Source organism: Dendrobates tinctorius, unplaced genomic scaffold, assembly GCF_039654945.1.
Source record: "Dendrobates tinctorius isolate UK_male_01 unplaced genomic scaffold, ASM3965494v1 ptg000105l, whole genome shotgun sequence".
NCBI lineage: Eukaryota > Metazoa > Chordata > Amphibia > Anura > Dendrobatidae > Dendrobates > Dendrobates tinctorius.
The window spans coordinates 7,940,014-7,955,149 of NW_027361773.1; the positions used below are offsets into that span (position 1 = coordinate 7,940,014).

The 15,136-nt window shown below is 44.8% G+C and overlaps 1 protein-coding gene across 1 annotated transcript in view; it reads left to right on the forward strand.

The window, feature by feature from the left end:
* The window catches only part of ITIH5 (inter-alpha-trypsin inhibitor heavy chain 5), a 190,898-nt gene that overhangs the window by 45,817 nt on the left and 129,945 nt on the right, over positions 1 to 15,136 (forward strand). The window contains exon 6 of the mRNA XM_073589035.1: positions 11,541 to 11,710. Coding sequence (XP_073445136.1) covers positions 11,541 to 11,710 — 170 coding nt within the window. The remainder of the gene's footprint in view (positions 1 to 11,540; positions 11,711 to 15,136) is intronic.

Here is a 15,136-nt window from a genome sequence, read left to right on the forward strand (position 1 = left end):
TGTTGAAATAAAAGCGGCTGGGCACATTGTATTGTGGAACTGCCAATGACATCAAGTTCCGGAAGGTGTCAGTCTCCACCAGCCTGAATGACAGCATCTCAAGGGCCAGTAGTTTGGCAATGCCGGCATTCAGAGCCAGTGCACGGGGATGGTTTGCCGAGTATGGACGCTTTTTCTCCCATGCCTGTGCTACCGATTGCTGGTGAGTGGCCTGGGAGTGTGATGATGACTGAGAACGTGGTTCAGTGGGTGGAATTTCACTGGGTCTCTGGACAACAGTGGCAGAGGTTCTTCCATGGTGTTCCAGTGAGGAAGCCGAACCAGCTGTGTGTGAGCTGGAGGAAGAGGCCCCAACACGAGCTGAAGAGGTGGTAGGTGCTGCTCAAGGTTGGCCTACATCTTCAGTGTGTCTGTGTAACTCCACCTCGTGCTTGGTACGCACATGTTTTCACATATTTGTGGTATTGAGGTTGCTCACATTTTTCCCTCGTTTAACTTTCTGATGACACAGCTTGCATTTGACAAAGCAAATGTCATCTGCAACTGTGTCAAAAAAAGACCACGCACTGCAAGTCCTGGGAGCGCCCGTTTTGTGTTTTGGAAGAGGATTGCTCCTCACGGGTGCCAAAGTGGAGGCTACAGGCAACCAAGTCTGCCCCCGCCCTCTCCCTCTTCTTTTGGCCGTTCGGGGAATCTCTTCCTCAGAGCTGCTCCCACCACCTTCCTGTGGCTGATGCCATGATGGGTCAAGGACCTCATCATCTCCACTCCCCTCTTCAAGCATCGGCTGGTCCTGGGTTGTCTCGCCAGCATCGTACACACCAGAAATTGGCAACTGAGTCTCATCATCATCAGATGAGTGCTGAGGTGTGCTGACAATAGGCACTGGCCCACCCGCCTCTTCAGATTCAGAGGGACAAAGCAGTTGCGCATCACTGCATACTCCCTCTTCTTCACGCTCTAGAATGCTGCTTGGCTGGCCACCTCTTTCCAAGCCAACAGATTCTGAGAACAGAAGTAAAGATTGAGATGGCTCCTGTCCAGGGCTCTCAGACGGCCTGGGCAATTTGGCAGGTGGTGAAGAGACAGATGGTTGCTCTTCAGTGCTCTGGCCCTGGGAGGATGCGGAAGTCATTGAAGTGGATACGTTAGCTGCCATCCATCCGACAACGGCTTCAATTTGTTCGTCACGCAGCAGTGGGGTACGGTGAAGTCCTACAAAGCTGCGCATGAAGGACTGTTGCCTGGTAAAAGTGGGGGATGCCGGGTCACTGGTGGCCGCAGCAGACACCGAATCCCCACGTCCTCTCCCTGCTGAATCCCCCCGTCCTCTCCCTGCTGAAACTCCACGGCCACGACCACGTGCCTTACTCCCTGCCTTCTTCATCTTGGTAGACTGATAGAGATAGGCAGAAAAGTAAAAAAGGGGGGGCTTAGTGTTCTTATTCCTGAACACCTGCTAACCAGTATAAGAAACATTAATTTTGCTAAGAGTGTGTGTACTACACTTTAATATGATCTAATGTGGCCTACACAACTCTAAAGTGGAGTGTTTGGTGAACTTTATTTCCTTTTTTTTTTTGGGGGGGAAATAAAATGATGTGACCAAAGTTTGAAAGCTATAGTATCACAAACTTTTTGGAGCGATTACAATGCAGGAAGCTAACCTACAATGCAATTGACGAGGCTGCAAAAAATAGGGTGATACTAGTCTGGCTGGCCCTGAAGGGCACAAGCCAGCAAAAAGGCTCCTCTATCTAATCCTATATAGTGTTTGCAACCAACCAATGACAATGGATGCGGATGGAAGCACACTAATATAGGAGCAAAAATCTGGACAAATTAGCTGCAAAAAAAGGACTATGTATGAGGCAGTGACACACGCTGAGCGGACTACAACCAGCGGTGGCTGTAGAACACACTGCAACGTGAGCTGCACTCACACACAGAGAGACCTATCAGACAGCCAAAAACAGTGCAGAGAAATGGGCTATAGCACTGAAAGGCTGCTGAAAGGCTCCGCTGTCCACTCCTTTAGTGTTTGCAACCAACGTATATGGATACGTATGGAAGCACACTATACAGGAGAAAAAAAAAGCAGCAATAAAAGAAAAATGTGTATGAGGCAGAGACACACTCTGGGCGGCCTACAAGCAGACGTGCCTGCAGGACACACTACACAGCGTGGGTCTGCACTCACACAGCCCTTGCAGACAGCTATTAAAACAGCGCTGCTGGGCTAAAAAAAATGCTACAGTGGTGGATTATGTAGCCTGGGTAGAGCAATAGATATGTTTGATGATCGCTATTTCTAACTGTCCCTCACAGTCTTCAACAGCAGCCTGTCCCTAACTGAATTCACAGCAGAGTGAACCCGAAATGGCGGCTGCTGCGGTTTTTATAGTGCATCATGACATCATTTCAGCAGCCAATCACAGCCATGCCAGTAGTTAACATGCCTACATGCCTAACAGGATGTGCCCACACTTCTGAGGATCCCCATTGGCTGAATCAAATCGAGCGGGCTCCTAGCAATATGGGAACTTCCGATTTCCGGTATTCGATATGAAAAAAGTATCGGAACTAAGTATCGGAATTCCAATACAGCGAATATCGGCCGATACCCGATACTTGCGGTATCGGAATGCTCAACACTACTCACAACCGTTCATCTTGCACACTGACAGGAGTCTTCACGGGCTGGGGGCTGTGTTGTCACAAGTTCAAGACAGCCGGGAGAGAGTGATCGCATATGGAAGCCGCTCACTCCATGACTCCGAGCGCCACCCTGACAATTACAGCTCCTTCAAGCTCGAGCTCCTCGCGGAGGTGTGGGCCATGACGGAGAGGTTCGCAGAGTACCTAGCGGGCTCCGAGGTAGTGGTGTGGACTGACAACAACCCACTGGCTCATCTGGAAAACGCCAAATTGGGGGCTCTAGAACAAGGATGGGTGGCCTGGATGGCGAAGTTCAATTATAAAATCATCTACAAAAGAGGGGCCGAGAATGTCCATGCTGACGCTCTCTCCAGAATCCGACATAGAACTCCAGGAAAGAATCGAGATGAAGAATTAGAGGGAGAGGAGATACCGTTCACAACTGCTGAGCAAAAAGTATCTTCCCCAGAGACCCCCAAGGGGCATACTGGAACAATCTCGGGATAAGTGGGTACAACAACAACAAGAAGACGAAGAAGATGGACTTCTCCGGGCGTGGGTTGCCGCTGGCCAATTACCCGCTGACTCCCAACGACAAACTTTGACTCAAGACCTGTCACTGATGTTGCGACAATGGGAGAGGCTGGTTATACGAAAGGGACTGTTGTACCATAAAATAACATTGCAGGCAACCTTAATGACGGTTTGGCAGGTGGTTACGCCTGGAGCACAACTCCACGAACTGGCTCGAGAAGCTCACGAAAAATGGGCTCACTTCGGAGCCAAAAAGACCTTGCAGTGGTTGCAGCAGAAAGTTTATCACCCACGCTTGCCAGCTGTTGTGGACGAAATTTGCCGGACCTGCCGCTTATGCGAGTTAGCCAAACCACCCGCTCAGCTAGCCTCAATACAGACAATTGTGGCCTCAGAACCCCTTGAACTTCTCTCAGTAGACTACCTGACCATTGGTCCCGCATTTCAGGGATACGAACATTGCCTCGTCAAGGTGGAGCATTTCACCAAGTTCTCTGTGGTCACCCCCACTCAGGAACAGACCGTGGAGTCAGCTGCCTCCGCAATTTGCCGAAACTACATACAAGTATACGGCTGCCCCCAACGAATACATTCTGATCAGGGAGCATGTTTTTTGGGAAAATTTATGGAGGAACTACACCATCTCTATGGGATTGGATTGACAAATCCCGGACCACACCATACCACCCACAAGGAAACGGGGCCTGTGAACGATTTAATCGGACATTGATTCAAATGTTACGTACTCTGGAGAGTGAAAAGATGGCCTGTTGGCCCGAATATGTTTCTGAATTAGTATGGGTCTATAACAACCGGGTGCACCGAGTTACCGGCTATACCCCCTACTCTCTACTGTTCAGACGAGAGGGTAAAGGGATCACGGAGGTAGAGTTGGACCCCGAAGAGCCTCAGCCCTAGACTGGAGTGTCGTCCTGGGTCCGAACTCATTGTCACCGGCTGCAAACTCTTCATCGAATCGTACATACCAAACTCCGAGACTTGGAACATTCAGGGAAAAATATAACCCCACCTCCAAAGCGGGGACTGTGTACTTGTACTAGATCAACACCCCCAGAACAAGCTGGAGCCAAGCTGGGAGGAGAGCCCTTATCGGGTCCTACGCCGTATCAACTCTGAAGGACCTGTGTACGAGATACAGCCTGAGGAAGATGAAACGCTACCTACCCTCATTGTGCATCGTAATATGTTATGCCCATGCATTTCCACCGACCTAAAACAAACGGAACCCGCCCCTCCGACCTTTGAACCGCCACCCGTGTTTTGGGACCCAGACGACGACGAAGATTTTCCTCCAATACCCGGAGGCCCTCCACTCGATAATGAGCCAACTGACACAAATGGCCCGCCCGGATTAATTAACCCACCACCGTCCAACACCCCAGAAGACCGCTCCCCAGTTGAACTAAGATGATCCGAGCGGTCAACAGCCGGCAAACCCCCCGAACAATACGAACAAGATCAGTTCATATGGCAGCAAAAATTGATACCTCGACAGACCAATTCCAATAGACTGAGACCCTCGCCCGAGGACTGGCGAGCTTACATGGTGGAGGAGTGTGGGGAGGAGGACTCCCGTAAAGTGTCTGGACTGGAACCAAGGGGATCGCCTTCTGGGTTCCTGAAGAAACGGTACCAGGGGGCCAACGAAGCAAAGCGGACGACTAGAGGTAATGGGGCAGCAGGGGGAGGGCTAGGGAAAAAGGAGCAGGGAGCGCGCTGAGAGTTCAGTTGGCAGAGAGGCTGACAGGAGAAGAGAGACCATGGAAGGTAGAGACAGCGGGCTTGTCAGACGTTGATCAGCGAGGAGATCGTCAGTGGTCTGTGGAGGGTAAGCAGCGAACTGCCCGACAAGAGGCTTGTGCTTCACCCCAACCCTGGGCCACTCTCTGTCCACGGTCGGCCGCAGCTGTTACCGCTGTCCCTCGCTCTGGTGGGGCTGGACCGCGACCCCTAGCCGCCGCTGTCACGACACACGAGCCTGCTGCGGCGACTTGGATACTGCCTCCCTGCCTCAGCCCGTGGTTGCGGCCCCTTCATCACCGGCCACAGCGGGCGCCATGTCGCGACAGTCGGCAGTTGAGGCCTACTCCCCGTCTACAGAGGGACCCTTAGCATAGGCCTGCCAACTGTCACTATTGCAAACTGCGTCACAGCCCCGCTTTGAGAGAGAAACCTGACAAGACTTTCTGAAAGGCCAACCCCGCCGTGTTGACAGGGGGTTATCTCTACAAAGGATCACTCCAGGGCCTGTTGTGCCCCGACAGCCAAGATCCTTCAGGGCCTGTTGTGCCCCCAGCTTCTGGATTACTCCAGGGCCTGTTGTGCCCCAACAGCCAAGTCCTTCAGGGCCTATTGTGCCCCCAGTTTTTGGGTTACCCCAGGGCCTGTTGTGCCCCGACGGCCAAGATCCTTCAGGGCCTGTTGTGCCCCCAGCTTCAGGATTACTACTGGGCCTGTTGTTCCCCAACAGCACAGATCCTTCAGGGCTTGTTGTGCCCCAACTTCTTTTGGATACTGAGATGCCTAAGATCACTGCCATCTTTCAGTAGCTGTGCCTAGCGGTTGCGACGTCAAAGCAGACACATCAGTGATGTCAAAACAGCCGCAACAGAGACCTCGAAGCACACCCGCCAGTGACACCGAAGGACGACCGGAAGGATAAGTTGACCTTAGGAAATAAGTACTCATAGTTGGCCGTACGTGGCCTATATTAGCCGGCCCTGCCAGGTTAGTCGTAGTCTCGATAAGAAAAGCATTGTTATTGTTGTTGAGTCCCTGTGTGGACAAATAAGTGTTACCCTTTTTGGTTGCTCAGCATAGCCCTAGCGGCTCCAGTTCATAAACGTTGCTTTCCAAAATCATACTCAGTCTCGTGTCTCGTCACTGCACCCTAAGAACCTGTTGGTACCTACAGTGGCATGAAGAATATATGACATCGAGCCAGGACCACAAATGAAAAGAGGAGCAAGGGATGTTGGCAGGTAGAAGGCGGTTTGCAGGGGTCCAGTCTGACTGCCATGGATTACCTACAAATTGATTTGCTCAACAATACAAGATAACCATATAGTAACCATATAGTAAAAGAAGAGCAGTTATAAAGGGATCAGTCTCTTTTCTTCCATCTTCTCCTTGATTCTTTTGATATCTAAAGGAACCTTGGGACAGACTCTTTACCACCCTACATTTACATAAATGTTGTGTCTAGGATATACAAAACCACCAGGTGAGCATATTGATAAGTTTCAACCATTTACCTCTGGTCTCTGGCAATACCCTATGGAGTGCCTCCATATTACAACTACAGATGTAAAACCAACCAGACAAGACCTACCATGGCCAGTAAGAAAATGTCCAGAATGAGCGCTGTCTGAAAAGGACACCTTGTGCACGTGCTCACTTTTTTAGTGTCATAGTAGTGCACACAAGTACACAGAGCATAGAAACAGTGAGTACATGGCGAAGATTTTCCCTTTAGACGGCACTCACTCTAAACAAGGCAACGCTGTCCATCAACACAAAGGCTATGTGCACACGCTGCGGATTCACCAGCGGATTTTTCCGTGCGGATCCGCAGGTAAAACCGCAGGTAAATTGACCTGTGGTTTTACCTGTGGATTGGCCAGCGGTTTTCCCCTGCGGTTTGACACCTGGACAATGGAATAGGTGTCAATCCGCAGAAAGAATTGACATGTTAATTCTTTCTGCGGATTTAAAACCACATCTTTTCCACAGTGAAGAAACCGCAGCATGTGCACTGCGGATTGTAAGCCCCATAGACTTACATAGTACTGTACACTGTCTGCGGAACTGCTGCGGATCCGCAGGGCCAAATCCGCTGCGGATCCGCAGCAGAATCCGCAGCGTTTGCACATACCCAAAGGGAGGTGGCGAAGCAGGCAGATCGAGGATCGAGAGTGCAATGAGCACCGTAATTTGCTTTTTAGATGAACTTTTTCTGACTAACGGTTTGACCAATTATTAAAATAAAGGTTTGATTATAATAGGGACTAAGTCCACTATTTGGCGGTGTAGTTAGTCTGCAATGTGTTTGGGGTGTGACACACTCCCTTAGTGAAGAACCGCACATAGCTAGTCTGATGAGAAAAGGAATGGCTTTCATGTTTTGTAGCAGGAATTGGGAATTTTTTAGATTTTTCCTATTCTGCTATAAAAGATGTTCATAGAAAGTAAGAATGCTGTATGTCAAGACATGAAGACATCATTTCTAAAGACTAATCTATGACAATATTCTACTTTAGTCAATGATGAGTTTCTGATGACTATATCTCATTTATGATAATTTATCATCAATATATATATATATTAAGTAGTTCAGTGAAGTAGTTTAGAGCTATATGCAAGATCAGATTGATTGCCACTGGTACAAACTAACCTTGGCAGTAAACAATAGGATAGTTTCTGAACTTCTTTATTATGATTTCACCCTTTGGCCCACCTTTACAACACATAATAGAAAAAATAATAGAGCATTTCATACAATCAGAATGTGAAATTATATATTAGATGAAATATTATGAATAGCTATAGACTGGTTACGCTTATATTCATTTTTGTTTTTGAGATGAAAATTCCGGATGTTTGTACCATTGCCAAGGTCTTATATTCTGACTTCTCTTGTCTCCGCATCCTTGTATTTGCAGCTGGCATCAAAGTCAGCACAAATAAATACATTATAAATGAAATAATCAAATCCATCTTCACAGCTGAGTGAAGGGAGGTTATTTTTCTTGTATCTTGTTTGTTTTATTGCATTTGGCATCATATAAAAGATGTCTACATTGGAAAATGAATTATGCCACAACAATAATAGAATTGTGCTTTTGCAGTGCACTGGAACAAACAAGCTCACCACTTTCATGCTGGGCCAGTAATAGATATTCCGTCGTGGCTGCAGATATTTCAGTATTGGAATAAAGTAATAGGCTTCCTGTGGACTTATCGAGGGAAAGTTACGTTACACATAAAATAACATAGTACTGTAAACCTTGCACAATGGCTACTTGTTTGGCTTCCTTATCAGTCTAAACAGCGGAAAGGAGCTGGAGTCAGGAAATGCAGATACGTCAAGGTGTCATTGGTAAACGCTATCCCTGGTTAACAGCGTCTAAAAATAAATGCAAATGAATATCTTCAGCTAAAATTACATAAAAAGTCATTTTCCACATCTGATTCCAGAGCACTGAGCAACAAGAAATAATACATTAGGAAATGGAGTTTAACCTTCCCATAATCCTGAGTGGGATTATGATGAGGTTGTCTGCTAATAGAGATACGATTCCGAGGAATAATATTTTGCGGTTTATTCAGAAGTGTAACTCTTGGTATCTTATCTTCCTGTTTTACTTGTTCCCAGAAGTGGAAGGAAAATTAAGGTGCATTTACACTTAAAGATTATTATGAACAAGGAGAATCTTGCAGTGTAAACAAGTTGCCAATCACCCGATAAAAGAGCAGAGCTGTCATTCGTCGGGTGAAATGATTTTGAATCAGAATTCAAAAATCATCCTGTGTAATTAAGACTAGTGTTGCTGAAAACAATTGCAGCCTATGAGCACTAAGTGATCTTTTCCAGATCAGTCATGTGCATCGTTTAGCAACCTCTTCCTGCGTAAGCAGGTTTTTACTTGACCACCAATCAGGAAATATTTACTGGATGGCAGAGGTTTTGTGCCCCCAGTTGGTTCATCTACACTGTGTTCCAAATTATTATACAAATGATATTTTTCTCTGATTTTCCTAAATAGTCGGTACAAATGACAGTCAGTCTAATAAAAGTCATCACTGTTTAGAGTATACATCAAATTTTATTGAAGAAACCTCCCAATAATAACAGTATAATCTCCAAAATGAATAAAAACTCAAATTGCACTGTTCCAAATATTTAGGCACAGTAGAATTTCTAAGCATTTGATATGTTTTAAAGAACTGAAAATGCTCATTTGTGGAATTTGCAGCATTAGGAGGTCACATTCACTGAACAAAAAGGATATTTTGGAGTTAAATAGCTTAACAGGCCAAGTTACATGTTGACATAGGAACCCTTCTTTGATATCACCTTCACAATTCTTGCATCCATTGAACTTGTGAGTTTTTGGGAGAGTTTCTGCTTGTATTTCTTTGCATGAAGTCAGAATAGCCCCCCAGAGCTGCTGTTTTGATGTGAACTGTCTCCCACCCTCATAGATCTTTTGCTTGATGATACTCCAAAGGTTCTCTATAGGGTTGAGGTCACGGGAAGATGGTGGCCACACCATGAGTTTATCTCCTTTTATGCCCATAGCAGTCAATGACTCAGAGGTATTCTTTGCAGCATGAGATGGTGCATTGTCATGCATGAAGAGGATTTTGCTCCTGAAGGCACGTTTCTGCTTTTTATACCATGGAAGACAGCTGACTCTATATACTTTGCAGAGGTCATTTTCACACCTTCAGGAACCTTAAAGGGCCCTACCAGCTGTTTCCCCATGATTCTGGCCCAAAACATGACTCCACCTCCTTGCTGACGTCGCAGCCTTGTTGGGACATAGTGGCCATCCACCAACCATCCAGTACTCCATCCATCTGGACCATCCAGGGTTGCTCCACACTCATCAGTAAACAAGACTGTTTGAAAATTAGTCTTCATGTATGTCTGGGGCCACTGCAACCATTTCTGCTTGTGAACACTATTTAGGGGTGGCCGAATAGTAGATTTATGCACCACAGCAAGCCTTTGAAGGATCCTACACCTTGAGGTTCGAGGGACTCCTGAGGCACCAGCAGCTTTAAATATCTGTTTGCTGGTTTGTAATGGCTTTTTAGCAGCCACTCTCTTAATCCAATGAACTTGCCTGGCAGAAACCTTCCTCATTCTGCCTTTATCAGCACAAACATGTCTGTGCTCAGAATCAACCACAAATCTCTTAACAGTACAATGATCACGTTTAAGTTTTTGGGAAATATCTAATATTTTCATCTCTTGACCAAGGCATTGCACTATTTGATGCCTTTCAGCAGCAGAGAGATCCTTTTTATTTCCTAAATTCCTTGAAACCTGTGCCCTGCTTAATAATGTGGAACATCATTCTTAAGTAGCTTTCCTTTAATTGAGCTCACCTGGTAAACTAATTATCACAGGCATTTGAGATTGATTTCAGTGATCCAAAGAGCCCTGATACACAATACCATCTATGAGTTTATTTGATAAACAAAAAATTACACCTTTATGACACTTAAATCCAATTTGCATAATAATTTGGAACACAGTGTAAATGGACTCATGTTTTTACTGCAGTCTAAACATTTAATACACTATCACTTATAAAGTGATTTTAATTTATATAATACTCTATAACCAATACATTACATGTTGGCATTCTTGGTATTTGTCTTCTAAGCCTAAAGAGAGAGCAATTCACCAGCCATGGTTCTTAGAAGGTAAATGAGTGATGGCTCCTTGCGAATAAGGGTTTACAATCACTGGATTTTCAGAACTATTGGTCAAACTTAGTTTGACGTTATCCATTTCAGACATTGAATTAGGCTTGTAAATAATAGAAACTCAATTTTCATGGTGTAACATACTTTATAACACTGGTAGACACAGACAGAAGAGGGGTCCTCTGATAGAACAATATATGGGTCCTTTGTAGTAGAGTTAGGTCATCGCAATGCACATTTCCATATGTTTTGGAGGAGGTAATGGGACCCCTTTCCACTTGAGCCCTGGTGTAGCCTCACAGATTGGACCAGTGATATGTCCACCAGTGCTATACAAAGTGTATGAGCTACGACCATGATTTTGGAACTAATTAAATTGTGGAAGTGGATGGATATTAGATGTTGTTACATGTTGCCATTAGAGATGAGTGAATACGTCCGAAAAATGAACATCGAATCCAAATTTGCCATATTTGTGCTGAATTTATGTTTGACAATCGTTTCCGAACATATACACTCATCTGTACTCCCTTTGACTCCAATGGCATTCGGCTATGTTCGGCGAATATTGCAAATACGGCAATCGTGATCCAAACCGAATATTGAAATATTCTTTCATCTCTAGTTGCCATTCACCCAATCAAATTTTGTTTCCAATACTTACTATTAATATATTACTCATTGTCTATATTGAGAATTATTTGACTGACAATTTATGCAATATAAATTTAGTATGTGGGGATGGAGAAGTATGGCACAAACCAGTAAAGTTGTGTTACACCGACGTGAATTTTACCTCTCTGACGAAATATTTGCTTTTTAGTGGTTGGATTTTGTTTCTTATTTTTGTAACTGTAAATGGTCACAGCAGTTTCTTTCTCCAACAGATGGAACAAACCCTCCTCCTTCCACAATAATCAACCAAACTGAAAACTTTGCACAAATAACATTTAAGCCCAATGTGCTCCAGCAAGCCAAGATCATTCAAAATGGGATTCTGGGTGATTTTGTAGTTCGCTATGATGTACGAAGAGAGCTCAGCGTTGGAGATATTCAGGTATCTAGAATAAAAAAGGGAATTTATCTATATTTTACTATTGCTATGCTATCAGTGTTTTCTTCCCTCCCAAACACCTGCAGCTAACAAACCATTTCAAAAATAAAGTTTGATGTAGATGTTAATGGCTGAAATGTATTATTAGTATATATTTGGCAACTTTATTAGCAACTGGAGGTATATGTTTGTATATATACATAATCGATAATGGTGATTTGAAATATTCCAAGATTATAGTATTGTGCATATCACTATGTGGATCTTTACAGAGCAAGAAGTGTTAGGGCCCTGTCACGCATAGCGACTCACCAGCGATCCCGACAATGATATGAACTTATCAGGATCGCTGGTATGTCGCTACATGATCGCTGGTGAGCTGCCAAACAGGCAGCTTCACCAGCGATCAGCACCAGCGACGACGAGTGGGCGCGTTGCTGTGTACCGTAGTTACCAGCGCGCTGATGCAGGGAGCTGGTAACCAAGGTAAACAGCGGGTTTCTAAGCGCCGCGCGGCACTTAGAAACCCTCTGTTTACCTTGGTTACCAGCTCCCTGCACCAGCGCGCTGGTAACTAAGGTACACAGAGGGTTTCTAAGCACCGCGCTGCGCTTGGAAACCCGCTGTTTACCTTAGTTACCAGCTCCTGCTCGCTGGTTGTTGCTCTCCCGCCTGCCACAGGCATCAATGCGTGCTAGGCAGCGGGAGACCAACGACCCAAAAAAGTCCAGAGCTTTCCAGAACGATCAACGATACCCAGCAGGGGGGATACCTGTCACACACAGCGATCTCGCTGGTGAGATCGCTGTTGCGTCACAAAACTTGTGACTCAGCAGCGATCTCGCTAGTGAGATCGCTGTGTGTGATGGGGGCTTTACAGTAGTCTATTGTGAGACTCGTTGGTCAAAGTGAAAATTGCAAAATTACATGGATTTTCTAATAGATAGCAGTAAAAAAAATTCCTAAAAAAGTGATAAAGGGAAAAAAACACTTAACATGCAGATATGGGATAAATCTGCAGGTTAATAGAGTTCTGACCCTGCCTGACACTGCCACTTAGAGCCCCGCTATTGGGAGAAAATTAACTTTATTTTCCCGTCAGTGTTCATTATTCAGACATGAGTCTGACGCCAACGCGGCTTCAGTCAGTGCTCTGTGTATAGTCTCAGCATTACAGCTGACTGTTAGTCAGTGTGTTTACCGCAACTGCCCTGTATACACTGTGTGGTAACTGAACCTGCACTGATGCCGCCCGCATGACCGGATGCTGAACACTGCCAGGAGGAATAAAATTAATTTCCTCCCTGCAGCAGGGTTCAAAGTTAGGGATCACTTTAAACAGAAAAATTCGATTAACTTATAGGTCATTGTCTAATTAAAATACCCCTTTAACCCCTTCCCAACTGGTCGATTTTATATTTTTGCACTTTTGTTTTTTCCTTCTATACCTTTAAGAGTCATTGCAGGACGAGTTGTACTTTTGAGTGATATTAGCTACTTCATTGTGTAATGTACTAGAAAGTAGGAAAAGAATTTCAATCATGACAAAATAGCAAAAAAAAGTGCTCTTGCAATTGTTTATTTAGGTTTTTATTTACAGCATTCATTATACAGTAAAAGTGAACTGAAAATACGATTCTCCAGGACAGTACGACAGTGATGCCAAACGTTTCATTTTTTTTATGTAGCTAGTGAAAAAAAATTGGATACTTGTAAAAAAAAAAAACACAACAAATTTTGCTTCTTGCACCATTTTCTGAGACTCTTAAAGTTTTAAATATTTGAGTGATGAGTAGAGTTGAGCGATACCAGCCGATACTTGAAAATATCGGATCGGAATGGATCGGCCGATCTTAAAAAAAAGTATCGGTATCGCCGATTCCGATACCGGCAACCAATGCAAGTCAATGGGGCCAAAATATCGGAATTAAAAAAAACCCTTTCTTTCCTTGTAGGTTAATTCTACATGAAGAAAAACAACTAAGAATAATGTAGAATGTATTGTGGGAGGTGGAGGAGACATTAAAGCCATAGAGGTTTAGCCCAATCAAATGGAATAGCAGGAATTAAACTTTTTTTTTAAAGATGTTAGGAGTTACAAAGATATTGACTATGTTAGCCTCATTTATATTTTGCCAGACATGTATGTCTTCTTCTTCTTTCTTCTTTCTTCTTCTTTCTTATTCTTCTTCCTTTTTTTACCTTCTTCTTCTTCTTCTTATTCCTTTTTTTACATTCTTCTTCTTCTTCCTTTTTTTACATTCTTCTACTTCCTTTTTTTACATTCTTCTTCTTCTTCCTTTTTTTACATTCTTCTTCTTATTCCTTTTTTACATTCTTCTTCTTCTTCCTTTTTTAAATTCTTCTACTTCCTTTTTTTACATTCTTCTTCTTCTTCTTCCTTTTCTTACATTCTTCATATTCTTCTTATTCAACAATTATTATTCTACATATTCAACTTCTTCATCTTCTTCCTATTCTTCTTCATCATATTCTTGTTTGTGTCAGGCATTCCTGTAGTTGTTATCTAGAAAAGTTAGAAGTTTACACCTTCCGTTCTGCCTGTCACAAAAGATTTACAACAGGATTTGTCCGCGTTCAGTTTGGCCTGCAGCAGCAGGCCTTTTCCAGGGGCACCACGAGGAGGAACGGTCTCACCCCCATACACTGCTTAGTCTTCTTCTGCTTATAAATAAGATAATATCATTTGCTCAGAGTATTAGTCTTATGCTTAATGTTCTTCTGCTTTGTTTTTTTTATGCTTCTTTGTCTTCTCTCTCTTGTTGTTCTGCATCTTGGTGGTTGTCTTCCTGTTCTTTGTCCTCTTGAACCAGCTGACGGTACTGGCACCCGGAGGGGCAGCAGAAGGAAAAAGAGCCAATGGCACTACCGAGGACCAGCTGACGGTGCTGGAACCCGGTTACTAAGCAGGAGGTACCTGTGCTACAAAGCACTACCAAGGACCAGCAGACGTTGCCGGAACTCGGATACCGAGATGGAGGCACCTAGGCCAAAGGCTCTGACGAGAACCAGCTGACGGTGCTGGAACCCGGAGGGGTAGCATAAGCTGCAAGAGCAAATGGAAATAGCGAGGACCAGCTGACAGTGCTGGCACCCGGAGGGGCAGCAGAAGGAATAAGAGCCAATGGCACAACCGAGGACCAGCTGACGGTGCTGGAACCCGGTTACTAAGCAGGAGGTACCTGTGCTACAAAGCACTACCAAGGACCAGCAGACGTTGCCGGAACTCGGATACCGAGATGGAGGCACCTAGGCCAAAGGCTCTGACGAGAACCAGCTGACGGTGCTGGAACCCGGAGGGGTATCAGAAGTTACCCCTGAAAAGCAAAGTTGGCATGCCGCAAGCTGGCCGCAGTTACCGAATCACACAGTCCTACAGGGGGTGCTTGTCCTACTGGCACTATGGAA